This window comes from Mercenaria mercenaria, chromosome 17, assembly GCF_021730395.1.
Source record: "Mercenaria mercenaria strain notata chromosome 17, MADL_Memer_1, whole genome shotgun sequence".
Taxonomy (NCBI): Eukaryota; Metazoa; Mollusca; class Bivalvia; order Venerida; family Veneridae; genus Mercenaria; species Mercenaria mercenaria.
In genome coordinates, this window is record NC_069377.1 from 60,193,148 (window position 1) to 60,221,143 (window position 27,996).

The following is a 27,996-nucleotide window of genomic DNA, read 5'->3' on the forward strand; positions in this document are numbered from 1 at the left end:
TCCATCTTATATACTTTAATAAATTCTCTGATTTTTACACAACATATCAATCTGTATCAGACTTGGTTTGTTGAAAATCTCTTCCCAAACAAGGATTTGAACAGGTCATCCCTGAAAAAAAGAAAAGTAACTTTTAGTATGAATGAATCATTCTGTAGCAGAAATGATACAGAAACTTACATACACATTTGAAAAGCAGAAGGACAGCTCCCACCCCACTCCCCAAATAAAAAGAATATCTTACAAGAGGGCCATGATGGCCCTATATCACTCACCTGAGTACTTAAACCATGTGCCACCCTGGGCAGGGCCATTTTTAACCCCAGGGGATAATTTGAACAATCTTGGTAAAGGACTACTATATGATGCTACATACCAAATATCAAAGCCCTAGGCCATGTGGTTTTCTACAAGAAGATTTTTTAAGTTTTGCTATACAAGTATATATATAAACCATGTGACCCCCAGAGCAGGGCCATATTTGACTCTAGTGATATAATTTGAATAATCTCTGTAGAAGCTCTCTAGATGATGGTACATACCAAATATCAAAGCCCTAGGCCCTGTGGTTTTGGAGAAAAAGATTTTCAAAGTTTTCCCCTATATGTCTATATAAACCATGACCCCCAGGGCAGGGCCATATCTGACCCTAGGGGGATAATTTGAACAATCTTGGTAGAAGACCACTAGATGATGCTACATACCATATATCAACGCCCTAGGCCCTGTGGTTTTGGACAAAAAGATTTTCAAAGTTTTCCCTATGTAAGTCTATATAAACCATGTGACCCCCAGGGCAGGGCCATATTTGACCCTGGGGGGAAATTTTGAACAATCCTGGTAGAGGACCATTTGATAATGCTACATACCAAATATCAAAGCCCTAGGACCTGTGGTTTTGGATAAGATTTTCAAAGTTTTCGCTATATAAGTCTATATAAACCATGTGACCCCAAGGGCGGGCCATTTTTGACCCTAGGGGGATAATTTGAACAACCTTGGTAGAGGACCACTAGATGATGCAACATACTAAATATCAAAGCCCCAGGTCTTGTGGTTTCGGACAAGAAGATTTTTAAGATTTTCCTTTCAGTTGCCATGGCAACCAGATTTCTCTATGGAATTCCATTCTTTGAACAATTTTTTAAAGAAGACTACCCAAGATACATCCCTGTGAAGTTTTATCAAAATTAGTCTGGTGGTTTAGGACGAGATGTTAAAGCGTGGACGGTCGGTGAGAGATCACAATAGCTCACCCAAGCACTTTGTGCTCTGGTGAGCTAATAAAAGGGATTTGTGCTCTAGTGGTTAATTAAGGTGTCGGTCACTGAACTGAGGTAATGACAACACCACATTTGTCACTATGACATAAGTTTTTCCAGGAAGCAGGCCTGAGAGTTGTTCAAATAAGCTTGAAGCTTTCATAACAATGAAGCTAAAACAGGTTAGTATAAATTAAGAGGAAAGGCACCAAAGTTACAATAACCCTGCTAAGCGATAAAGTGATGCTGTTTTGACGATGCCCGCCCACAGTCAGGAAAAATGTTTCTTAGATGACTTGGCAGTTGCTTCTGTCTGGTGAACAAGATGGCCAGGAAGCAGATTGTAATGTTAAATACAGCAAAATATATACAATTTATAAATGCCTATTTAACAAATGGAAAGGAAATATAACGCAAATATAAGAATTTTTCTTTTTCTGTGTTTAGGTGAAATTAACAACAGAATACGATCGGAAATATTAACCATGAACCACTTGCAACTCATGGACTTGCAGGTAATATTCTGTGATTCATTTTACATGAATAAATTCATAACATTGTTAATATGAAAACATTCAATCTAGAATTATAATCTCTCCTGGTTAAATACTTCAACATTGTGCATACAATTAAAGAGATAATTTAAAAAAAAATAAGCATACCTGGCTTCTTGAGACCATTTACAGTTATCCTCTGGAGCCATAAAATTAACCAGCTTCTTGTGTACATCATACCTACAACCACACAGTTATATTTCAATTGTGATTTTCAATGCTTTAATCAACAATCACAGGCTCTATTATCCATTCATAATTCCAAACACACTGCAGGTATTCTAGGAGAATGGGGTAAAAAGAATATTTGGAACATGTTCACCCTGATGCAGACAAAAAAGATCAACAAGAGCTGTCCGTAAGACAGCGTGCTCCACTATTCAGCGATTTGACAGTAAAATGAATTTTTGTCTCAATAAGAGACCTATACTTTAAAAGGAAGATACACCGAGATATAAAAAGACCCTACTATTCAGAGGGGTTAAAGGTCAAGTATGGAAGGGGTACTGATGACGATGGTAAAGATATATTTAAATGTTTCAACTCAATCTTATATAGTACCAAAGTTATGCCCAGAAAAAAAGTTTGTCAAAAAATTTAAGTATGAAAGGGGCATAATTCTGAGAAAAAATACAATTAGTGTTATGGGGATTGTTATCACACATGCAGATGATGATGATAAAGATACATTCTAAGTTTCAAGTCATTATCTTATATAGTACCAAAGTTATGTCCAGAAAACGAAGTTTGTCAAAAAATCCAAGTATGAAAGGGGCATAATTCTGAGAAAAAATACAATTAATGTTATGGGGATTGTAACCACACATGCAGATGATGATTATAAAAAAATACTTTTAATTTCAAGTCATTATCTTTTAAAAGTACCAAAGATATGTCTATAAGCGAAGCTTTCGAAAAAATTTAACATGAAAATAATTCCAAGTATAACAACTTGGTGACCTTGACCTTGGGTATAATGGGCCCAGCCCCTGCACATACTTTGTTTGTATGCTGGACAATGTTTATGTGAACTTACAGTAAGATATAAGCAATAGTAACAAAGATTTGACAGAAAATCAAAGGCTGCCGAAAAACTTTAACCTTAAAAATAACGTAAGTATAACACCTTATTGACCTTGACCTTGGGTATAATGGGCCCAGCCCCTGCACATACTTTGTTTTGTATGCTGGACAATGTTTATGTGAAGTTACAGTAAGATATAAGCAATAGTAACAAAGATATGACAAAAAAAACAAAGGTTGCCAAAAAACTTTTAACCTTAAAAATAACGTTAAGTATAACACCTTATTGACGCCGGAGCGAGTAGAATAGCACCGCAATTCTCCGAATAGTGGAGCTAAAAATTCTTTAGACTACCAGTCCTATGATAAATCAGTTTCATCATAAGTATCAATGGATTCCAACTCATCTTTGAAACAAGAGTGCCAGACTGTCACAAAATACACCCGTCTAAATATTCAGTTATGTATCATAAAGGTAATAATGTTGATGTTGTATACCTTGTTAACCCCAAAAAAGAGTAAGAAGGAATCAAGGTACTTGTGAGGTTCCATGTGGGATGAAACTGGCAATCAGATCAAAACTGTTTGAATGGACAAGGCTAAATTTGCAGTTTTTCGAGTAATTCAAGGGCCATAATCCAGGAGTGCCTGGGGTGGTTATCGAACTTGGCCAAGATATTATGCCCACAAACATTGTCAGCAAGCTTGGTGAAGATTGGATGAAAACTGTTTGACTTAGAGAGCGGACAAGGCTAAAGTCGCAGTTTTTTCGAGTTATTCAAGGGCCATAATCCAAGAGTGCCTGGGGCGATTTGGGTGATTTATCGAACTTGGTCGAGATATTATGCCCACAAACATTGTCAGCAAGTTTGGTGAAGATCAGATGAAAACTGTTCGACTTAGAGAGCAGACATGCTTTTGGACGCCGACCGCCTGCCAAAGGTGTTCACATAATACACCCCGCTCTTTCAGCGACGGGCATATAAAAAATGTCTGTATTAGGCAAAATAACTTCTGTCAAACGTGGTTTCATAATTAATGTCACATGTGAGACACAGGTTGGAAACAAAACTTCTGAATTTTGAAGAAATCAAATAAGTTTTAACAAACTAAAGGTATTCATTTATGCTTAACCAAGACAACTTGTGTCATAAAATTAAAGGTCAAAATATATTTCCAACCTTAAAGGAGACATGGCAGACACGTTTTTGACAAGATATGATTAACAAGAGCTGTCAGTGGACAGCGCGCTCGACTATTCTCTGTGCTTGATAGTATAATATAAGCTATGAGTAAACCTTTAACATTACAATAAGCATATTCTAAATCGAAAAGGGGCCATAATTCAGTCAAAATGCTTGATAGAGTTGCCTCCTCCTTTTTACAGACTGGGGTCATGATAATTAACAAGTATGCAAAATATGACAGCAATATCTCAATGGACTTTGAAAATATTTGGGGTGGTACGCAAACTTTACATTTGTGTGACGCTCACGCTAACGTTCACGCCTATGCCGGGGCGAGTAGGATAGCTCCCCTATTCTTTGAATAGTCAAGCTAAAAATAATACATTAGGTCAAGTTAGACAACTCTTACCTGACTTTTCTTCCTTTACTGGCTCGGTTGTCTACCTTCTTCTTATTCTTTGACCTTAGCTTTTGTATCTCTAACCACTGCCTAGAGAAAAATTATCATTTCAATCTAACCATATCATAAATGTTGAAGTTTTTTAAGCTTGTCCTATAATTATCTCCACCTCTTCTGCAACAATGTATTTCGATAAACCTAATATATTTATAGATTATTAGCATTGTAGCAAAAAATATGCATGAAATCTGCAGCAGAAATATTGCGCGAATTTAGGAGCGCAATATTCTGCGAAAGAACGAGTGCATATTTCTCGATAAAAAGCTAATACTCTTTTTATTACATCTGTATCTACATTATACAGCATTATACAATTATTATAAATTTGTTCAATAGCCAGAATAAAATTGATGATACGTATGTAAAAAAATAATGCAACAATACTTGTGATATGAAATACAGGCATTAATATGGAAAAATACTGACGTTTCCAGTTCCACTGTATCTTAATTTTAAACAAATTTTTGACCAATTTTGTAGTTCTGATCCAGTGAAGATGTATATAATTATCAAAATTATTTCAATAATGCACAGAAAAACAAGCAATAACAGGTTTTTTCCGAACCAAAGTCGTCCTTTACCTGCTGAGAGCTACAGGATCACTGACATCAGAAGTTTTTTTCTCTATAAGCTCACGTAACAACTGATGGTAGAAATCATCGTCGTCAAATATCTCCACATCATTGTCTTTGCTACTGTCTCTGTCTGACACGCGCTCTTCTCCCTGTTTCATGAAAAACTGTTGGAATTATTGTATGGAATGGTTTGTGACAATCCTGTTATTGTGTGGAATGGTTTGTGACAATCCTGTTAGGGGTTTCAGTCACACTGACATTATTTAGGTCAAATTGTGACTTTCCAGTTTAAAATGGTGTATGAAAACACCCATATGTACATCAATTCATGCACGGAAGGGCAATGTCTGACATTACCCAGAATGAACCCATACATAATGTAACTGTTTGCTTTAATAATTGTAAAATAAATATGTAGAGCCATGGACCTTCAGCAAGTCAGCTAGATGGTTTTGTCACAGGGCTCAAACCCACAGCGGTTTGGGGTTAATGATTACAAATCAACATTTTGACCACTCGGCCACAGAGGCCCCTGCATAAATGAAGTGGTCTTAAAAAAAATTCAGAGAAAAAATCAAACTGTGTCCACATGTAAATGTCATTTAGAAATTTAAAAGGAAGATAAAAAGATGTTGAAAGCTAGAAAAGGCAAAGTAAGACAAGAGGACCATGATGGTCCTAAATCCGTCACCTGACGTTGTTTTTTCTATTTTTGAACATAGTGACCTAGTTTTTGAGCTCATGTGACCCAGTTTTGAACCTGACCTAGATATCATCAAGATAAAATTCTGACAAATTTTCATGAAGATCCATTGAAAAATATGGCCTCCTGAGAGGTCACAAGGTTTTCCTATTTTTAGACCTACTGACCTAGTTTTTGACTGCATGTGACCCAGTCTCGAACTTGACCTAGATATCATCAAGGTGAACATTCTCACCAATTTTCATGACGATCCATTGAAAAATGTGGCCTCTGGGGAGGTCAAAAGATTTTTGTATGTTTAGACCTAGTGACCTAGTTTTTGACCGCAGTTGACCCAGTTTCAAACTTGACCTAGATATCATCAAGATAAACATTCTGACCAACTTTCATACAGATCCCAGGAAAAATATGGCCTCTAGAGTGGTCACAAGGTTTTTCTATTATTTGACCTACTGGCCTAGTTTTTGACTGTACGTGACCCAGTTTCGAACTTGACCTAGATATCATCAAGATGAGCATTCTGACTAATTTTCAAGCAGATCCCATGAAAAATATGACCTCTAGAGAGGTCACAAAGTTTTTTTTATTATTTGACCTACTGACCTAGTTATTAAAGGCACGTGACCCAGTTTCGAACTTGACCTAGATATCATCAAAGTAAACATTCTGACCAATTTTCATGAAGATCGGTTCAAAAGTATGGCCTCTAGAGAGGTCACAAGGTTTTTCTATTTTTAGACCTACTGACCTAGTTTTTGACGGCACGTGACCCACTTTCGAACTTGACCTAGATATCATCAAGATGAACATTCGGACCAACTTTCATACAGATCCCATGAAAAATATGGCCTCTAGAGAGGTCACAAGGTTTTTCTATTATTTAACCTACTGACCTAGTTATTGATGGCACGTGACACACTTTCAAACCTGACCTAGATATCATGAAGGTTAACATTCTGACCAATTTTTATGAAGATCCATTCAAAAGTATGGCCTCTAGAGAGGTCACAAGGTTTTTTCTATTTTTAGACCTACTGACCTGGTTTTTGACCGCATGTGATCCAGTTTCAAACTTGACCTAGATATCGTCAAGATGAACATTCAGACCAACTTTCATACAGATCCCATGAAAAATATGGCCTCTAGAGAGGTCACAAGGATTTTCTATTATTTGACCTACTGACCTAGTTTTTCATCGCAGTTGATCCAGTTTCGAACTTGATCTAGATATCATCAAGGTGAACATTCTGACCAACTTTCATGAAGATCCATTGAAAAGTATGGGCTCTAGAAAGGTCACAAGGTTTTTCTATTTTTAGACCTACTGACCTAGTTTTTATCAGCACGTAACCCAGTTTCGAACTTAACCTAGATATCATCAAGGTGAATATTCTGACCAATTTTCATAAAGATCCCATAAAAAATGTGACCTCTAGAGTGGTCACAAGCAAAAGTTTACGGACTGACGCACGCAGGGACGGACGGACGACGGACGCTGTGCGATCACAAAAGCTCACCTTGTGACAGGTGAGCTAAAAAATTAGCAATTAAATTTTTTTTTCTCCATTATAACTTCTTTTTTTAACAAAAAATCTAAGATGATAAAAAGCTATCTGCCCTATGATGAAGATACATGCATGGTTTTTGGAGAGGGAAGTAATATAAGGTTTCTAACCTGCAGTGAAGGCAGTATCTCTGGTTGGTCAGGTATTGGTTTTGTACCTAGAACTCTGTACACTGTTCTCTTCAGCTGAGTTCTCTTTATAAGTCTTTCTTTATCAGCCAAAATCTAAAAGTAGAAGAACTTGCTAGTAGCTAGACATGCTAAAAGATTATAAGGATCTTATACCTCTGTCCATGTCTTAACAGACTTCATACAGACTTCAAAACTGGAAATTTAATTTTATACTCTTATTTCAATTCTGAAAATGAAATATTTACCAGTATATTTGACAAGAATATTTACCTGGTTGATTTGGACAACAGCAGACTGATCAAATGCACTGAAAGATTTTCCTTTCACTTTCCCAGCTGCTAACCTCGTCTTGTCATACCATTTCTGTATGGTAGCATTTCTGTAAAGTATACATTCAACATCAAATGATGCACCGAGGAATTTATATTAAAAGGAATGGAAATCTTTCATGGCTGAGGAAGAATTTTCAAAATTAGGTTAAAAATAAGAAATCTATGAATGTTTCAATATTTGATCAAAATGGCAGCTATTCCATTTCCATGGCAATGTATAACAAGTGGACCATGATGGTCCTGAATTGCTCACCTCTTCCCACATGATCCAGTTTTGAGTATGATGTCGTTTTTTCTATTATTTGACATAGTGACCTAGTTTTTGAGCTCATGTGACCCAGTTCTGAACCTGACCTAGATATTTTCATGATAAAAATTCTCACCAATTTTCATGATGATCCATTGAAAAATATGGTCTCTAGAGAGGTCACAAGGTTTTTCTATTATTTGACCTATTGACCTAGTTTTTTAAGGCACGTGACCAAGTTTCAAACTTGACCTAGATATCATCAAGGTGAACATTCTGACCAATTTTCATGAAGATCCATTCAAGGGTATGGCCTATAGAGAGGTCACAAGGTTTTTCTATTTCAAGACCTACTGACCTAGTTCTTGATTGCAGTTGACCCAGTTTCAAACTTGACCTAGATATCATCAAGATAAACATTCAGACCAACTTTCATACAGATCCCATGAAAAATTTAGCCTCTAGAGAGGTCACAACGTTTTTTCATTATTTGACCTACTGACCTACTTTTTGAAGGCACGTGACCTACTTTCGAACTTGATCTAGATATCATCAAGATGAACATTCTGACCAATTTTTATGGAGATCCATTCACAAGTATGGCCTCTAGAGAGGTCACAAGGTTTTTCTATTTTTAGACCTACTGACCTAGTTTTTGACGGCACATGACCCTGTTTCAACTTGATCTAGATATCATCAAGATAAACATTCAGAACAACTTTCATAAAGATCCATCGAAAAATATGGCCTTTAGAGAGGTCACAAGGTTTTTCTATTATTTGACCTACTGACCTAGTTTTTGACGGCACGTGACTTACTTTCGAACTTGACCTAGATATCATTAAGATGAACATTCAGACCAACTTTCATACAGATCCCATGGAAACTATGGCCTCTAGAGAGGTCACAAGGTTTTTCTATTATTTGACCTACTGACCTAGTTTTTGATGGCACGTGACCCACTTTCAGACTTGATTTAGATATCATCAAGGTGAACATTCTGACCAATTTTCATGAAGATTTCATGAAATATATGGCCTCTAGAGAGGTCACAAGGTTTTTTCTATTTTTAGACCTACTGACCTAGTTTTTGACCGCATGTGACCCAGTTTCGAACCTGACCTAGATATCATCAAGATGAACATTCTGACCAACTTTCATACAGATCCCATGAAAAATATGGCCTTTAGAGAGGTCACAAGGTTTTTCTATTATTTGACCTACTGACCTAGTTTTTGACGGCACGCGACCCAGTTTCGAACTTGACCTAGATATCATCAAGGTGAATGTTCTGACCAATTTTCATGAAGATCTTGTGAAATATATGGCCTCTAGGAAGGTCACAAGGTTTTTCTACTTTTAGACCTACTGACCTAGTTTTTGACCGCACATGACCCAGTTTTGAACTTGACCTAGATATCATCATGGTGAACATTCTGACCAATATTTATGAAGATTTTGTGAAATAAATGGCCTCTAGAGAGGTCACAAGGTTTTTCTATTTTTAGACTTACTGACCTAGTTTTTGACCGCACGTGACCCAGTTTCGAACATGATCTAGATATCATCAAGTGAACATTCTGACCAATTTTCATGAAGATCCATTGAAAATTATGGCCTCTAGAGAGGTCACAAGGTTTTTCTATTTTTAGACCTACTGACCTAGTTTTTGATGGCATGTGACCCAGTTTCGAACTTGACCTACAATTTACCAAGATGAACATTCTGACCCATTTTCATAAAGATCCCATGAAAAATGTGACCTCTAGAGATGTCGCAAGGAAAAGTTTACGCACGCACGGATGCACGGACGGACGGACGACGGACACCGCGCGATCACAAAAACTCACCTTGTCACTTTGTGACAGGTGAGCTAACAAAATGATTGTAAGCCATCCTTTAAGCACTATGATATCCATGAAGATGTCTCTCAGATAAAATCAAGACATGGCTAGACATTTCTTACCCTTTAGTAATTACCTAATGATTTGGCAAATGATAAAAGCAAGAGACCTAATATTACTTATTCTCTATTCATTGCTGTATCTTATGGTGTCTGTTACCAAATAATATGGAATTTTCTAAAATTACTAGGGGAAAAAAATTCCGGTTTGTAGATTTTCAGATAGCTAGAGCTTTAAAAATTTAGGCTTTTCTAGTTGATTTAAATTTTCTCAAGAAACACTACAAAGATACTATATACCTGCTAACTGCGTATTTTTCCTGGCATCAGAAATGTTTCTGATATATAGCAATATTTCTGTCATTAGTTCCTCTGTTCAAAGCCTCTAATCAGAAATTTAATGAAGCACTGCACTGACTGTACTAGAACTCATTCATTGTATATTTATGAATGTATCAGATTCTAACTTCAAATTTTGTATATAAAGTATAATACAACAACTTAACTGTCTTGTTTGTATAGCACCTACATTTTCTTGACATAAAACATTCTAAAACATAAAAAAGTGAACTCGTTCTATTTTTACACATTTTCAAACTGCTGTTTAATTTAGTCTTTTCTTAATCCTTTGAATAAATCCCCTACTTTCAATTGTCAATATTACCTGTACTCCTGAAAATTGCAGTGTCTTTTCTTCAAGACGTCAGGGTATTCGTCAAACTTTAGTTTCCGTTTTCTAACCATTGTTGTAGACATAGGTTTATCATATTGTTTGTCCATCTCTTCATCTGTGTCACTTGGAATCTCTTCGTCATCATCGTCTTCTGGCACTGTGTGCCTGAAAATAAGAGTTTGTTAATATTGTGAACAAAATTTACAAGAGCTATCAGTAAGACAGCACGCTCAACATTTCTCAGTGCTTGACTCTGAATTAGCGCTTTGCCAGTAAAAAAATGAAAAAACTTTAACCAAAATATTCTAAGTTAAAATGGGGCATAACTCTGTCAAAACTCAAATCAGAGCTATTGGGATGTTTCACCTGAGGTAAACTTTGATAGTAAATAACAATTTTAAGTTTCAGGTCAAAAGCTTTGATAGTAACAGAGATACTTGACTTTATCAGAAACTTTAACCAAAAAATTCTAAGTTAAAAAGGGGCATAACTCTGTCAAAATTCAAACCAGAGTTATGGGGATTGTTTCTCCTGGTGTAGACTTTGATAGTAAATAACTATTTTAAATTTTAAGTCAAAAGCTTTGATGATAACAGAGATATTTGACTTTATCAAAAACTTTAACCAACGGCTACGCTGACATCTGGGCGAGTACAATAGCTCTACTATTTCTTTGCAATGCTGAGCTAAAAATACCTTGGTGACCTTAATCTAGTCTGTAAAAATGCTACCAATTTTCTTCAGAATACTGTATACTGGTTTATCTAGCAATTTCATGACTGTCAGCCTTATTCACCATGTTACAAATTAGTGTTACAGGACAGTTTGTGTTTTAGGACATGATACAGAATAATATTCATGAATATTTTGAATAATCTTACTTTTTCGTGTTAGCCTGTTTTCCCTCAAGAATATTTCTAGTTTCTGCATTCTGATGCAGCAAGAGGTCCTGTAAATGTACAAGGCTACCTAGCAAGTGCCCCAAAGCTTGTTGAGCTGTAAAAAAATCAGTATAAGGCTATCATTTATCAATTTTCAACTATAATTGTAAACAATGTCCATTTTTAACATTGTAACATGCTAAAGGTAAATGGTGGAAATTCCACCAATAGTGATGGTCTTGTCATTATCAGACAAGAAATCGTAAACATCCATGTATAACATGCACCCGTCCAGTGTTCCCAGAAACCCCCAAATGAGGGTTTTTCACCCCAAGAATGGTACTTTGAACCCCCAGTTTTGGAGACAGCTGTTATATATCTCTTAGTGAGGGGGCGCAAAAGTGCAAGAAAAACTCAGTTTTCACCCCCAACTTTAATTGCCAGTGGGAACACTGATGTCCCGTGTTTGAGAACCACTCAATTAACCTTAAAATTTTGGGGAAAAAGACTTTTCTTAGCTGAACTGATGAAAGGAAATAAATTCAAAAATGCGTAGAAATGTAAACATTGGCTGATCAGATTTACCTCAGCAAGTAAGTCTTTAAATAGAATCGTTAACCATCAGAGTTTACAAAGCGTTCTGCGATGCTAGCAATCAGCAAGAAGATAATTGTCACGGATTTCGAATGACTTTCAATTCAATTTTTTTGTATACATGTTTCTGAATTCAAGCTGACAAAAGTTTCCATTTACTGTACTGGGAATTGCAAGACAAGAGGGCCATGAAGGCCCTGTATTGCTCACCTGACCTATTGACCTAAAGATCATCAAGATTAACATTCTGACCAAGTTTCATTAAGAGATGGTCATAAATGTGGCCTCTAAAGTGTTAACTAGCTATTCCTTTGATTTGACCCTGTGACCTAGTTTTTGACCCGACATGACCCAGATTCGAATTTGACCTAAAGATCATCAAGTTTAACACTCTAAGTTTCATGAAGATAGTTAGATACAGTCATAACTGTGGCCTCTAGAGTGTTAACAAGCTTTTCCTTTGATATAACCTAGTGACCTAGTTTTTGACCCCACCTGACCTAGATTTAAACTTGACCTGAAGATCATCAAGAATAACATTCTGACCAAGTTTCATTAAGATATGGTCATAAATGTGGCCTCTAAAGTGTTAACTAGCTTTTCCTTTCATTTGATCTGGTGACCTAATTTTTGACCCGACATTACCCAGATTCAATCTTGTCCTAAAGATCATCAAGATTAACATTCTGACTAAGTTTCATGAAGATATAGTCATAAATATGGCCTCTAGAGTGTTAACAAGCTTTTCATATGATTTGACCTGGTGACCTAGTTTTTGACCCCACCTAACCCAGATTTGAACTTGTGCTATAGATCATACAGATTAACATTTTGACCAAGTTTCATTGAGATATGGACATAAATGTGGCTTCTACAATGCAAACTAGCTTTTCCTTTGATTTGACCTGGTGACCTAGTTTTTGATCCTACATGACCCAGATACAAACTGGACCTTAAGATCATCAATATTAACATTCTGACCAAGTTTCATGAAGATACAGTCATAAATGCGGCATCTACAGTGTTAACAAGCTTTTCCTTTGATTTGACCTGGTGACCTAGTTCTTGATCCCAGATGACCCAATATCGAACTCGTCCAAGATTTTATTGAGGATAACATTCTGATAAAGTTTCATTAAGATTGGGCCAAAATTGTGACCTCTAGAGTGTTAACAAGCTTTTCCTTTGATTTGATCTGGTGACCTAGTTTTTGACCCAAAATGACCCAATATCAAACTCGTCCAAGATTTTATTAAGGGTAACATTCTGACCAAGTTTCATTAAGATTGGGCCAAAATTGTGACCTCAAGAGTGTTAACAAGGTTTTCCTTTGATTTGACCTGGTGACTAGTTTTTGACCCAAGATGACCCAATACCGAACTCGTCCAAGATTTTATTGAGGGTAACATTCTGACCAAGTTTCATTAAGATTGGGCCAAAAATGTGACCTCTATAGAGTGTTAACAGACAAATTGTTGACGACTGACGGACGGACGACGACGGACACAGGGCGATCACTAAAGCTCACCTTTGAGCACTTTGTGCTCAGGTGAGCTAAAAAACAGGCTTTGAAGCTGTAAAACACACCTACCATTCATGGGGAGGTCCTTGGGGGTCAAAAAATAATTGCATTATACATGGGTATCTATTGTAAAAATATTAATTATGAAAGGTTTCAAGCCCCATCATATTCCACACTTTGCACTTTACACTTAAATAGAAGATTTTCTTTGTTTTGAAAAGTATGAATTTGTAGTTCTAAGGCCAGAAAACAGTACAATTGATCTGGGCCATCATTCATCAACTTCTAAATAATTTTATTCTAAATCTAACACTCAGTAAAAACAACAAATATTCAAGCGCTGTAACTCTGTTGAGAACAAATTTACCAGTACTTCAAAAGAAATTTTACTGTCAGAGCAAACTGTAGCTCCAGAACACAATATTATTCAAACTAAGTTTGAAACTTTCATTTAAAACATATGCAAATTTAACATCAAAAGAGCAAAAAGAATATTTGGCCTGTCAAAGTCTAAGTTTCATACTAAAAACGTTGACAGACTTGGGCCCTGGTTTGAAATTAAGACATACAAAGACAATAGTACTGACCTTTTCCAGCCTCCTCTTCAAATGTTTCCGATGTCTCACTGAAATCTCTCCAGGCTTCTTTCTGTGGTAGCTGGTTCACTATGGAAACCGCTTTCTGCAGCTTAATCCTTCCTTCCAGTAATGTATCCCACAGACCTATTCACAAAATAAAATGTGTCTACACTTCGGCTAATTTACTTCATTTAATTTCATGGGCATGACATTTCATGGTTTGAGCCAATATAGCTATAGCCATCAACATCTTTACAGCCTGCAAGCGGGAGGTGGCTGTGGGGGTTTATCTTTACAGCAACTAGACAGGAGACAGCCAGAATGCATTCATTATTTTTCAACATATCTTCGTCACAACTCTGGACAAAAGAGGGCCTGTATTAATCTATTATTTTTCAAAATTATTTATTGCAACTTTAGATGGGACATATCATGAATGAGTAAATTACTTCTCAAAATTAAAAGTCTGTTGTAAACACTGGACATACCGAGCTGTTGTTTGGCAGCTTGACCCTTGGCTACTTCATCTGTTGCTGCTGACGAGAACTTCTGTATTCCCTCGTCTGAAAATACAAAACAAATTTTACATCCATCGATGTAGATTTTGGAGTTTGTTATTTGCGTATTACTGGTATTTCCAAGTTGTGATTTATGTTCAGTGTGATCGCCCTGATCAACAACTTTTATGTAAAATTCAAGTTGCACTATTGAGCTTTCCAGGAAAAATGGAAAACTGCTGTTGATATGTGGTCCATTTTAAGGTATGGAAGTATGTACAATAACTGGCATCTCTAGACGTATGATAATTATACAGAACTCAATGATACCTGAGCCTGATCATGATGACTTAATGTTGCAATTCTGAAGAACCAGAAAATGTTTAAATTCTAATGAACACTGAACCTTTGTAAAATTCAAATTAAATTTTAATAATACAAACCTTCGCTATCAATTTCCTCATCTCCCATATCATCGTCATCACCATCATCACTTAAATCTTCATCACCTTTCCCACTGTCTTCATCTTCACTGATATCATCATCATCATCTTGCTGATCATCACTGTCATCACCACTATCTTCATCAACATCATCTGCATACTTTGCATAATCGCCATCATCTTTGAACCTGTAATATTATATTCAAGTGACTGTGGTGCTTCTGAGCCCTAGCAACCTAACACAAATTTGTAAGAGTTTAGAGGATAAGACTTTAGACCTACATCCTAATGGCACTGTATATGTTTTTGTGTTTTACACCTCACATGTAAATAAAGAGCTCTTTAGAACTGTCATACTTTCTGTATCATGCAACATAATCCTCAAGAGTTGCAAGTATCAATTGTCTAGGGAAGCTTTAAATCTACTGAAGACATGTACATTTATGACTCCATAATGACTGATAGAAGCTACTTTAAGAAGCTTATGAATGTTATCAAAATATTGCTGTTACAAAAATAATTACACTTCTGAAAACGATATGTAAGTGTTCGAGCTTGCAAGAAGAGTAAAAAAATTTAAAAGTGTATTAAAATCAGTGTAAAACAGAGCTGCAGAATAATTGGAATATCTGACCAATCAAAAGTACAAGCTGATTTATTATGCGCAAGCTCTTATGCTCCTCAACCGTACTGCATTATGACCATATCAGCTAGACACTTGACAGTCCATGAGAAGATTTCGGTATAAACCAGTCCCGACTTTGCACTGTCATAAAATTGTTTCCCCATTTTTTCTTTTGTGAATTGCAGGACGAGTATAAATTGCAGCCAGACAACTGAATATTCTAAGAAGCTCATACTGCAGAGCAACTTGCTTTCAAAGAATTTGTTGAGCCTGTGTGTTATGAGCAACACACTCACAATGGCAGGGACTTACTCAAACTCTTTTGTTCCAAATTTGCTGAACTTTTTGTTGAACTCTTCATCCACACCTCCTACATCCATCACATTTTCATCATCTTCCTCATCAATATCATCACTGTCATCATCATCATCATCAAGTGAGTTCTTGTCATTTCCATCAGAACCATCATCATCATCATCATCATCATCATCATCATCACTGTTCCCCAATTCTTCTCCACTGTCTAAAACGTAATTAAGAAAGAGTACACTACAAACTTTCTGATGCTACTATCAATATCTGCTAAGTGAAACAATCCTTGTCTGATATGTTTGAAGTTGAATCTTAACTTTAACCTTCAGTCTATATATCTAATCAAGAAATTAAATCTATGTTAGTTTCAGTACTGTCAATTTCAATTGTATGAATTAGTGCAATTTTCAAACAAAAGTGATAAAAATAATTTCTAACCATCAGTGACATCTGAACTCAAGTTCTTCCTTGATGTCTTTTTCCCCGCATACCTCCTATCTGAATCAGCCAATATTATTGCTGTTTTCTGTCGCAGTTTACTGGGCTGAGTTATTTCCTCATACTCGTCTATACCTTGGTCAACAACCTTGGCACTTGTCTCTGAAATGTTAACATTTTTTTACAAATACACTGACATGAAACAAAGTTGTTCCAGGCTCTTGCCTGTCCACCTGCTTAGGCCAGAAAAAAATATCTGTGTATTCTGTTACCCGCCTGACTCTAAAATTTCGCCCCAACCCTAACGTTATTTTTCCACTTGAAAAAAATATTTAAAAGTCAAATTGGAAGGAAAATATCAGAAGTTAGAAATTGCATGAGCATTGATTAAAAGAACTAGAGCTATCACTAAAGGTGATGAATGTACCCCCCGCATGCACTGACACAGTACATTGCAATTTGATGCACACAAGATTGCATAATTACATTGTATGTGGACTTTATGTATATAGACTGTATGTATACAGTATAGTAACAAAAAACAAAGTCCCATAACTATGCAGAATATTTATCTAAAAGAACGTAACATGCACCATGCACAACTAGGGTTGGTACTGATCACTTGTGTGAAGTTTCATTAAGTTGTGTGCAAGGGTTTGGAAGATTAGGCGCACACAAAATTGCATATGCAGACTGTATGTACATAGTATGTTTACAAGAAACATTTACAAAGTCCCAAAACTCTGCAATTTTTGTTGTTGAAAGAACCTAACATGCCCCATGCACAAGTACTGTTGTTACTGATCACTTGTGTGAAGTTTCATTAAACTGTGTCAAGGGGATGAGGAGAGATGGTGCGCACAAAATTGTGTCTATGTATATAGTATAGTAACAAAAAAAAAAAGTCACGTAACCCTGCAAAAAAAAATTCTGAAAGAACCAAACATGGCCATGCACAACTACTGTTGTTACTGATCACTTGTGTGAAGTTTCATTAAATTGTGTCAAGGGGATCAGGAGAGATGGTGCGCACAAGATTGTGTCTATGTATATAGTATAGTAACAAAAAACAAAGTGCCGTAACTCTGCAATTTTTTTCCTGAAAGAACCTAACATGCCCCATGCACAACTACTATTGTTACTGATCACTTGTGGGAAGTTTCAATAAACTGTGTCAAGGGGATGAGGAGAGATGGTGCGCACAAGATTGTGTCTATGTATATAGTATAGTAAAAAACAAGAGCTGTCGGAGGACAGCAACGCTCGACTATTCAACAGCCTTGTCAATTGAATGAATACAAAAGTTGAAAAAGGGGCATAATTTTGTAAAATGCAAAGTAGAGGTATTGAACCTCTGTACTGCATGTCATATCATGACAGTGAACAAGTGTGTGAAGTTTCAATCCTTTCCAATTTGTGGATACTGAGATACCAGCTTACATACAAAAACTTAAACAAAAACTGCTAAGTCAAAGGGGCATAATTTTGTAAAAATGCCAAGTAGAGTTATGGGACCTTCACAGTGCATGTTAGATCACGACAGTGAACAAGTGTGTGAAGTTTCAATCCATTCCAATTAGTGGATACTGAGATATCAGATTACATACAAAAATTTAACCAAAAACTGCTAAATCGAAAAAGGGGCATAATTTTGAAAAAAAAGAGTAGAGTTATGGGCCTTGCTTAGTGCATGTCAGATCATGACAGTGAACAAGTATGTGAAGTTTCAATCCATTCCCATTAGTAAGTACTGAGATACCAGCTTACATACAAAACCTTAACCAAAAATTTCTAAGTCAAAAAAGGGGCATAATTTTGTAAAAAAGCAAAATAGAGTTATGGAACCTGTGCAATGTAGGTCAGTTCATCACAGTGAATAAGTGTGTGAAGTTTCAATCCATTCCCACAAGTGGTTACTGAGTTACCAGCTTACATACAAAACCTTAACCAAAAATTTCTAAGTCGAAAAAGGGGCATAATTTTGTAAAAAAGCAAAATAGAGTTATGGAACCTGTGCAATGTAAGTCAGTTTATCACAGTGAATAAGTGTGTGAAGTTTCAATCCATTCCCACAAGTGGTTACTGAGATACCAGCTTACATACAAAACCATAACCAAATCGGGACGCGGACGCCGACGCATGGGCGAGTCCAATAGCTCTACTATTCTATGAATAGTCGAGCTAAAAATGCGAGTGACTTTTACCCAAACTCGCAAAATTTTGCGAGTGCAAAATCTCACGAAGAAATTATGACAGTTTTTATTTATTAACTTTCAGTTTCGATCTGCTGTAAATACACATTTAGTGATAATTTTCACACAGTACACACCGATTGATGTTTTTAAATAGTGTGTGGACTGTTTGCAGATTTTGATTAAACAACATGGTAACTACCGTTATACGTGCCCACGATATTTGATTGAAAAACCATGTTTTGTACAACATACGCTTATGGACAGTGTTATGGAGGACAAAGCCTTTTTAATAAAAAAAAATCGTACAGAGAAAATATGCAGTTTCCAGAAGCTCAGCTGACAATCGTTATATAGTGTGTTTACCAAACATGCGAAAATTGAGGTGAGACGTGTATTTAGAGTTTTACATGTTTTTAAAGTTTGTCCATCCCTAACAAATGTCACTTTATTCTTCCCCTACGGTGAGAGTAAAAGCACACTATAAGAAAGATCATGTATATTTTTTTTTTTGTAATTCTAATTCTCATCACACCTTTATTATTATTATTTAGAGTTTTACATGTTTTTAAAGTTTGTCCATCCCTAACAAATGTCACTTTATTCTTCCCCTACGGTGAGAGTAAAAGCACACTATAAGAAAGATCATGTATATTTTTTTTTTTGTAATTCTAATTCTCATCACACCTTTATTATTATTATTATAATATCAGATTTAAATAGCACCTTTTTCATGATAAACACGTTCAAAGGCCATTACAAATGCAGCCATACAGGGTGCCAAATTCATCCTCTACTAGTACAGACACAGAGCGATCTGACCAGAGGGACAGAGTGAGATAAAGCCCCCAGAACAGATAAGAGAGAAATCCGTTTTAGATACAGGCCTAGCCTAGCTCTTTGCGAATTGACAGTCTGGTTCTTTAACCTGCCTGGTGTATAGCACCGATACACGCGAAGCCATCTTCTCTGGGAAGAACCAGTACAGGCCTCTTAGGTGGGAGACACTCAAGAGCATCTCAGAAATTTCCAGTGCCTGGACCGGGATTCGAACCCCGGACCTCTGGATTGACAGTCAAGCCTGTTAACCACTACCTTTACACATTTATATATGATAACAAGGAGCTGCGTTCAATAAACGCCTGATGCCCCAGTGGCATCCTTGTCGATAGATTTTGCACCTAAATCTAAAACGAGGTCAAGGTTAAACTGAGGTCAGGTAATGTTTGAAGATGAGGAATAGTCACAGGTTACATCTGCATTAGTATCAAGTCATTCTAGTAAGAGGTATTGATGCTAGACGAAACGGTCCCATTTGGTTAACCTCGTACAGATGGACGAATGAACGGACGGACAGGACAATCACTATATGCCTCCCGCATCAGTAGATGCTGGGGGCATAAAAACAAATAAGAAATAAAAGAAAGTTATGGCAATGTTGTTGTAGAAAGTCTGTAAAGGGGGATCTATATGATAATGTTTTTGGACCTGGCAACATAATAAATAATAACTAGAGCTGCTTTTGAGAAAAGCGCATGTCTCCCACAACTGCATAATCATCTAAATAGTAAGTCAGTCTTTATATACTGTTTACTCACTACAAATATACTTTTGAAGAGTAAAAAGGCTGATTTTGGGTAATTCACGGGCCATAGTTTCAAGTGCCTGGGCCGATTTGGCTGCTTATCGAACTTGACTGAAGACTTAAGGTCAAACACATTTCGTTCAAGTTTGGTGAAGATCGGATGAGAAATGTTCCACTTAGAGCGCAGATAAGAGTAAAAAGGCCATTTTTGGTAATTCAAGGGCCATAATTCTGATGTGCCTTGGCCAATTTGGCTAGTTATAGAACTTGGCCGCGGACTTATGGTCAAACACATTTTGTTTAAGTTTGGTGAAGATTGGATGAGAAATGTTCGATGAGAAATGTGCAGACAAGAGTAAAAAGGCCGATTTTCGGTAATTCAAGGGCCATAACTCCAAAATGAGAAATGTTCAACTTCGAGTGCGGACAAGATTTGTGACTGATACATGGACACACAGACTGGAGTAAATCAATGTCTCCCACACCACTGTGTGGTGGGAGACATAATAATAACTTTACTTTGAGAAGGTTACATAGTATACTGTACATACAACTTATATTCCAATATGGCTTTCAATGGAAATGTAAATACACTGTATTTGCCAGTCAATCACATGTGATAATTATATTTTTGTTTCTGCCCAAAAAGGTTAAACAAAATTGCAATTAAAGTTGATAAAATGCGAGCTGAATTTTTTTTGTACTATTGTTAAATTCTAACCCTGTATTACTTATTCAGAATTGCCCTGCTTTTTATTCGTTTTTATAAATTTGTTTTACTCTGTGTTTGCACAGCCATAGATGTTTCTTTATTCAACAATCCCCGCAGAAATGTTGCCATAAATAACTATCAATTGTAACTGGTAATGTGGTATTTTTAGAATTACTGTAAAACTGGCAGGAAAATGCTAGTAAACAGGGTTGTCAGTAAGTTTTTATTGAACATGAATGGTAATCACTGAGTAGTATCTCTTGGATGGTAAAAATTTAATGCAGGGGTTCAAGTTGAAATATTTGAAAAACCTGAAAATATTGCTGGGGGCCAGGGGGCCGCTAGGGCCCCCGGTGGGTCCAGGGCAAAGCCCTGGCCAGGGGCCCAGGGGGCCGGAGGCCCCCGGAAGCTGTGAAATTCTAGTAATTTAAGAGACATACAAATCAGTTTTAGAGGGTGTTGGAGGAGGATGCCTATACAGAGTATTTCATCTTGAAAATTCTAATACTAATGCATCTAGCAAGATATTGGATTATATTACTTATAACAATAACAAAATATTTCAAGAACATCTATACACAGGTTTTTATTTACATTTTTACAAGTTTGTTACTCAAGTAACACATTTCTTTAATTTGTAATGAATGACTGTGAAAAACACATGGTAGATTTGATGTATTGAAAATTTTAACAGGGGTGTAACAAAAATCTAAATAGGCTTTAAGTTATAAAGTACAGTTAACTTCTAAATATTACCATGTCAAAACAGATTTAATAACAAATACAACATCTAATGGATCATTACAATTAACCTTAACATAAAGCAACAGTTGCCCCTTACTTCATACAGGACTGGGTTCATATACATATATACATGCCTGTTATCATATGATATGCAAGTAATATACTTTGCATGTAATATAACAAGTAGTAAAGATTCAGCACTTGAGTTGAAAAACTGAAACAAATAGTACATATTTTCTAGGCTTTGAAGTGTTTAGTCAACTAATTTTATTCCCTTCCACTGCCTTGGAGAAGTACTTGTAGCAGAATCATTTACTAGGCTTTTATGTGTTCAGTCAACTAACTTTATTCGCTTCCACTGCCTTGAAGTACTTGTAGCAGAGTCATTTGTTTTCAGTGGTCTTTTTTTTGCAACTGACTTCCTTTGAAGAGTACGTTGTCTTAACTTGAGGAGTTTTGCAAAACGCTTAGCCTTTTCTTGTTTCAGTTTTGATATAGACTCATTCAGTTGCTCCTGTTTTCTCTCTTCCTGCATTTGCTTCTTTAGTTTTATGTGTTGTTTGTAAGAACTGTATGCATGTATACAGCATCTTTTCATTGAGGGAGTTACTTTCAAGGCTGAAGCCTTAACTGCTTTACGCTTCAAGGCTGTTTTAACTATTGCAACAGCTTCATAGTTTTCTATGTTCATTCTTGTCCTATCCTCCTCTATAATATCTCCCATCACATTAAATGTTCCTTCTACTAATGGTCCACTAAATATTGTAAGCATGGCAAACACCAATTTTGAAAGAACTGGATACCTTTGATTGTCAAAGGTTTTCAGATGTGCAACTTTGGACCAGAAGCCCAAGTCCACTCTTTTACCATCATCAAAATCTTCACAGATAGCCTTAACCTGCCTGTCAACATTATAGTTATTCAACTCCATAGCTAGGCTGCCCTCTTCATCACCACTGACAACATTTGGTAGTAAATTGGCGAGGTACCTGAAGGCAGCAGATACCTGACTGTGTCCATGCAACTCTGGATCCAGTGCTGACAAACAGCGAATTGTCTTATTCTTCATTGGCAGCTGTAAAATTTTAGTTGCAGCAGAGACATACCCGGTACGCAAGTTCATGAATAAAAGCTCTAACCAATGTCGTTGGGCCTTGTCCATTCGCGCTTTGGTAATCAAAGATTGGGCATAAATGCCGACAGCTAGATCCCTGTCTGTCTTTTGGATAGATCGATCTGAAACGTCCAGTTTCACCAAGGCTGATACATTGTCAGGTATATGTTCCGGTTTAATGAACATAGCCAAGAAGGTCTTTGTGATGTCCACCATCTGTTCATGCAGTATGTGGATCTGTGGGACTTCAGCTTGGAACTTCTTCACATAGCCCTGAAATAAATGCAACACACTTGATGAATATAGAAATAAGTAGTCTAATGTCAACAAAATTACATGGCAGTTTTATAAAACTAGCAATCATCATGAATGTTATGTTATTTTATCATGACTAAAATATAGAGTACCTGGAAGACAGACAGCAGGCCCCTGAACAAATTCAATAAAGTGATTGTTTCTATCCTTTTTGTGAACAGGGCATCAAGGATACGGTCCTTGCGGTCATGACTGGTCACAGACTTCTGCTGCTTATCTTGTGCCATCTGCAATAGGGTGATGGCAGCTTGGGCTTCCTCTGACACTTCATGTTTCCTGTAGATCTGCTCAAAAAGCCAACTGAAAATAAAATATTTATGTCAGGAAATTGCATCTGATTAGTAAGTCCTGGAAAATTTTCATACTATGAACTCTTTTAAATGAATCTATGTTTATCTTTTGTATTCAGAAAGATAAAAGTTGTTTTTAATTATATGATGTTTAGTAAAGTATCTTCCCAACAATATAAGAATTCATTATCTTTAAAGTAATAAATCTATAACTAGTACAAATGATTTGTACTGAACTGGCTATCTACAGAGATCTACAAAACAAAAGAAGTACATGTAAGCTAGTTTCCAGCACCACAGATAAGACTAAAGATTATGTTTAGTAAATTACCAACTAGAATATAGTCCACAGCAGCTAGATTATAATTTTTTTAGAAAAGGCACTGTCACCAAACATTACAGATTAATACAGATACACAAAAATATACAATTTACAGGAGCAGTCTATGAAATAAGGGTACTTATTAATGATTTACTCAATAACCAGAAGAAGAGATTGTTCAAAAGAATATGTAATATAATTAAGCAACAGTTTTGTACTACTTGTATATAAAGACAAATCTACACGAAATTTAAATTTATATAATCCCAATTTCATAGACAGAAGCAAAAAGACTACATGTGCTGATACATTGTATACTTACTCATATACACACTCTGCCTGAAAAAGTATGCTATTCTAGAAAAAAAAAATCCTTTTATTTCTTCACAATTTTCACACTGAACATTGTAATCAGTTCTTAGTGCCATTAACTTTAAAAAGCTAATGCAACAAAGAACCTAATCAGTACTTATACATAGTTACATTTTAACATATTTATAAAGGCTAAAGTACAGAATATGTTTAGAGTATGTTTGTAACTTAATTTAAGAAAATATTTAAAAGTTGAATTTTTGCTGAGCCGTCATAAACATTGTTCAAGATTTAAGAGCAGAGCAATTCAGTCAGGCTTTATGTCTGTAGCTTTAATGTCATTTTTGTATCATTCATTTACTTTCGGAAATTTAGGTATAATTATAAAACTGTTCAGTTAAAAATGACTAAGCCGCAATACCTGTAATTTAATCTTTCTTCGTCAGTGAGAAATGCAGCGTAATAAACTGTTAGGTAGTCAAACACTTCAACTAGCCTCGAGGTGACATCATACATCTGGAGAAATCTGCTGCTGATTGGTCTAATAAGGTGCTTGGATTTTTCAGCATTCATCAATGTCATCATTTTATTTACGATTTCCTTCACTTTTGGAGACTCCTCTACATCATAGTATAGGTCAGAGCAAATACTCTGAAGACCGCCGTCTACATTTTTCATTAATGTTTTGGCAACATTGCTTATCATGTGGACCGTGTCCCCACTGACATCAAGAAGACAACCATTTTTCTCCCTAATAAGAGTCTCAACTCCTCCTTTCACTCCCCTCATGGTGCTACAGTTGTCCATCAAAACACTTACAACCTGTGTCCACTTTATTTCATAATCTAACAGAACACTTTCTATGGACTTCACGATTTCAGCAGCTGTGGCAACATTCTGAACTCTCGAACCTAAGTGGTCAAGCACAACTTTGTTAGACTCTTCATCATAATACTGTACTATAATATTAAGTACTTTGTCCATATTTCTATTAGTTGCCTCATCAATGTTCAGTGACACAAAACTGTCCTTTACCTTTGCCTTAAGCTCTTCTTTGAATGACTTTGCAAGACCATGAGTATTAACATATGCTGTACTGGTCCTGGATAATGTCGTTTTACCTAGTGCTACCTTGTCTTCAGCAAGTCGTTTAGCTAGATCTAGGATGTGACCTGCCAGAGAGAACGGCAGACAATGCTCACTTACAAATGCTGTAGTAAGGATCCTCTGTCGGGCAATTCGATCCTGCATTGACTCTATACGAGAATCTACAGCCTTTGAGGAGCCAGGAAGCACCTGAAAAAGGAATATGAAGTCATGAAGTTCAACTCATTAAAAAATCAAGCTGTTTTAAAAATAGCCATATTCTTAAGTCCCAACATGTATAACATATTTTTAGATGTTGATGTCTATCGGTTATATTACAATGTTAACTGAAATAAAATGTAAAAATAAATGTTGGAAGGTAGAATGAGCTTGCACATACATGTATATCCAATATTTTTGGACCAGGATGGAAAAAAAATTAAAAATAAAAAAAAAAAAAAAATAAGTCCAGCTCTTTGAAAAATTTGGGCAGGGGTTCCCCATGGGCCATGCCAGCACATCTCACCCCCAACCCTTTCACCCAAGCCATAAAAGTTTGGACAAAGAAAGAAAAACAAGTGGGTGGGGTGTACCCAAAACCTAACTAACCACTTGCTTCAACTACAATACAATAAGACTGAAAAATAATGCAATAAAATGCACATACTTGATTTGTTTTTACAGTTTCCAGGTTTCTTTGGTGGGTTTTGTCCTTTGCGTGATTCTTCACTGCCTTTTTCCCCGACGACTGATACTTGATCGTTTTCCCACATACGGAACAAAAACAAACACCTGGAATGTTCGGTTTTTTCAACCAACTGTCAAACTTGTTGCCAGACGAGTCGTTCTCATTCATCCAATCCCACCTCCATTTATTTTTACATTGCTTCTCCAACTTTTCCGTTTCCGTACCGGGCCGTAGAAATTGCATTTTAGATATTTTCGAACAAATATGTTGAGTATGGATTTTTTGAAGAGCGCGCGATAAGGGTTTACGGGAAGTCGTAAAATGGTTGTTTCCCTTGCAACGAACGACAACTGCTCCTGAAAAATTGCGTGCACCTGCACTTCCGCGAACATCGGGTCGGGGTCTTACGTATCCTCCACACTCCACCCCTCCCCCCCCCCCCCCCCCCCCATTTTCTCAACGGATTTACACGATTTGGAAAAATGATCTTTCGGGCCCTCGAAAAACCGGAAATCCGGTTTAAACCGGAAAACTTGCACCCCTGTTAATGAAGAAAAATGTAGGTCATTGGTAATGACAATATTATCCCAAATGGAGGTAGGTCTGTCTTTAAATGACGAAAATTATCTGGAAATTGCGGTCGCCAAAATATGTGACAAACAAAAATAAGGCAATCAAGGCTAGCATTATTTATAAAATGACAATTTTTAACTTATTTTCTTCGGCTAAAGTTAATTTTTACCAATGATTTCTGCTTGTTTTTGGCAGCTTTTCATTTGGAATTTGCCAAAATCAATCTACGGCCATGATTTCGCAGATGTCACATCAATCTTTCATTTCGATGCTTTTGCTATACAAAATGTGGTCTCTATCGTGTTCACTAGGCAAAAATAGAAAATTTTGGCCCTTTAAGGGGCCATAACTCTGGAACCCATGATTGGACCTGGCCAGTTTTCGAAAGGAACCGAGATATTATGCCAATACAAGTTGTGTGCAAATTTGATTAAAATTGATTGCAAGATGTGGTCTCTTTCATGTTCACAAGCCAAAAATAGCAAATTTTGGCCCTTTAAGGGGCCATAACTCTGGAATTCATGATGGGATCTGACCACTTTTCAAAAGGAACAGATATTATGCCACAAGTTGTGTGCAAGTTTGATTAAAATCAATTGCAAAATGTGGTCTCTATCAAGTTCACAAGAAATTGTGGACAGATGACGGACAAATTTTTTAGTGTGAAAACAAAAGCTCACCTTGTCACTACATGACAGGTGAGCTAAAAAGACCCCATATATACAGTTAAAATATCAACAAATATGGATTTAAAAATTCATTGGATTAGTTTTCAGAAAGGAACAGTTTGTATGTCTTTATAAGTTTAGAGTGAATTTGATATTGGTTCTACCCAATTAACCAACACATGAGTACTTTTTAAAATATATTACTTGTAAGCTTAAAAGATACACATACTTTCATTTAAAAACGATCCAAACTATAGGTAGAATATCACCATATAATAATGGAAAGTAGTAACAACAAAAAAATTTGGCACGGAAGGGAACACCACTCCCCACGGCCGATGATGTAAAGGTGGCTCAAACTTTTTTCAGCCCAGTGTGGGCCCTGCTGCTACCCAAAAAATGGTGCATATTTGCTCTTATCTGCACAGTAAACCCCTATTTTCGGTTTTGAACTGCAAAACTTGCCACGTGGAGTGTATAAACATGAATGTATTCTAGCAGTGAAAGTGTGATAATGCACTCATCCTACAGGCTACATGAATAAAATTTTGCGCAAACAGTAGGAAAATTAGGATCCATTTACTGTGGACTTTTTTCGACTACACCACGGAAGCACATTTTCGACCGAATTACTGACCCTATTTCCAATTACCGATACCTACTTCCATGAAACAACGCGAAAATACATTACAATTCACCGCTGTCTTATAATCTTAACTATATTTGTAAAATATTTCACGTAGAATATAAGTTTATGCAAATTCTAAAAGTTAAATATTACCATCGTCTGAATTGTCTTCGGGATCTATAAATACTGGCACTGGATTTGTTAATTTCAATATTTCGTCGCGCAAGTTCGCCATGCTGAATTTAGTGAATCAAAGAATCGC

The 27,996-nt window shown here is 36.4% G+C and overlaps 2 protein-coding genes across 2 annotated transcripts; both read right to left on the minus strand.

Moving 5' to 3' along the window:
• Positions 1-27,983, minus strand: LOC128550114 (protein AATF-like). The gene is made up of 14 exons (XM_053528335.1): positions 27,888-27,983; positions 16,506-16,667; positions 16,068-16,278; positions 15,131-15,318; positions 14,679-14,753; positions 14,200-14,334; positions 11,497-11,611; positions 10,607-10,780; positions 7,731-7,839; positions 7,440-7,553; positions 5,068-5,210; positions 4,436-4,516; positions 1,925-1,996; positions 1-111 (listed from the first exon to the last, which is right to left on the minus strand). Exons 1-14 carry the CDS (start codon positions 27,967-27,969, stop codon positions 57-59), a joined length of 1,716 nt encoding a protein of 571 aa, XP_053384310.1. The 5' UTR covers positions 27,970-27,983; the 3' UTR covers positions 1-56.
• LOC128550116 (uncharacterized) lies at positions 21,512-23,824 on the minus strand. Its single transcript, XM_053528338.1, has 2 exons — positions 23,260-23,824; positions 21,512-23,125 (listed from the first exon to the last, which is right to left on the minus strand). The coding sequence occupies exons 1-2, from the start codon at positions 23,392-23,394 to the stop codon at positions 22,070-22,072; spliced, it is 1,191 nt and encodes a 396-aa protein (XP_053384313.1). The 5' UTR covers positions 23,395-23,824; the 3' UTR covers positions 21,512-22,069.
• Positions 27,984-27,996: the final 13 nt, after the last annotated feature.

Bases quoted from the DNA above. Each gene is read 5' to 3' on its own strand.
- LOC128550116 (XM_053528338.1), bottom strand. From the start codon at position 23,394: ATGGCACAAGATAAGCAGCAGAAGTCTGTGACCAGTCATGACCGCAAG. The intron at 23,126-23,259 runs GTACTCTATATT...CATTTATTTCAG, and splicing joins GCCTGCTGTCTGTCTTCCAG to GGCTATGTGAAGAAGTTCCA.
- LOC128550114 (XM_053528335.1), bottom strand. From the start codon at position 27,969: ATGGCGAACTTGCGCGACGAAATATTGAAATTAACAAATCCAGTGCCA. The intron at 15,319-16,067 runs GTAAGTCCCTGC...ATAATATTACAG, and splicing joins TTTGGAACAAAAGAGTTTGA to GTTCAAAGATGATGGCGATT. The intron at 4,517-5,067 runs GTAAAGGACGAC...ATTTTTCTCTAG, and splicing joins GATCCTGTAGCTCTCAGCAG to GCAGTGGTTAGAGATACAAA.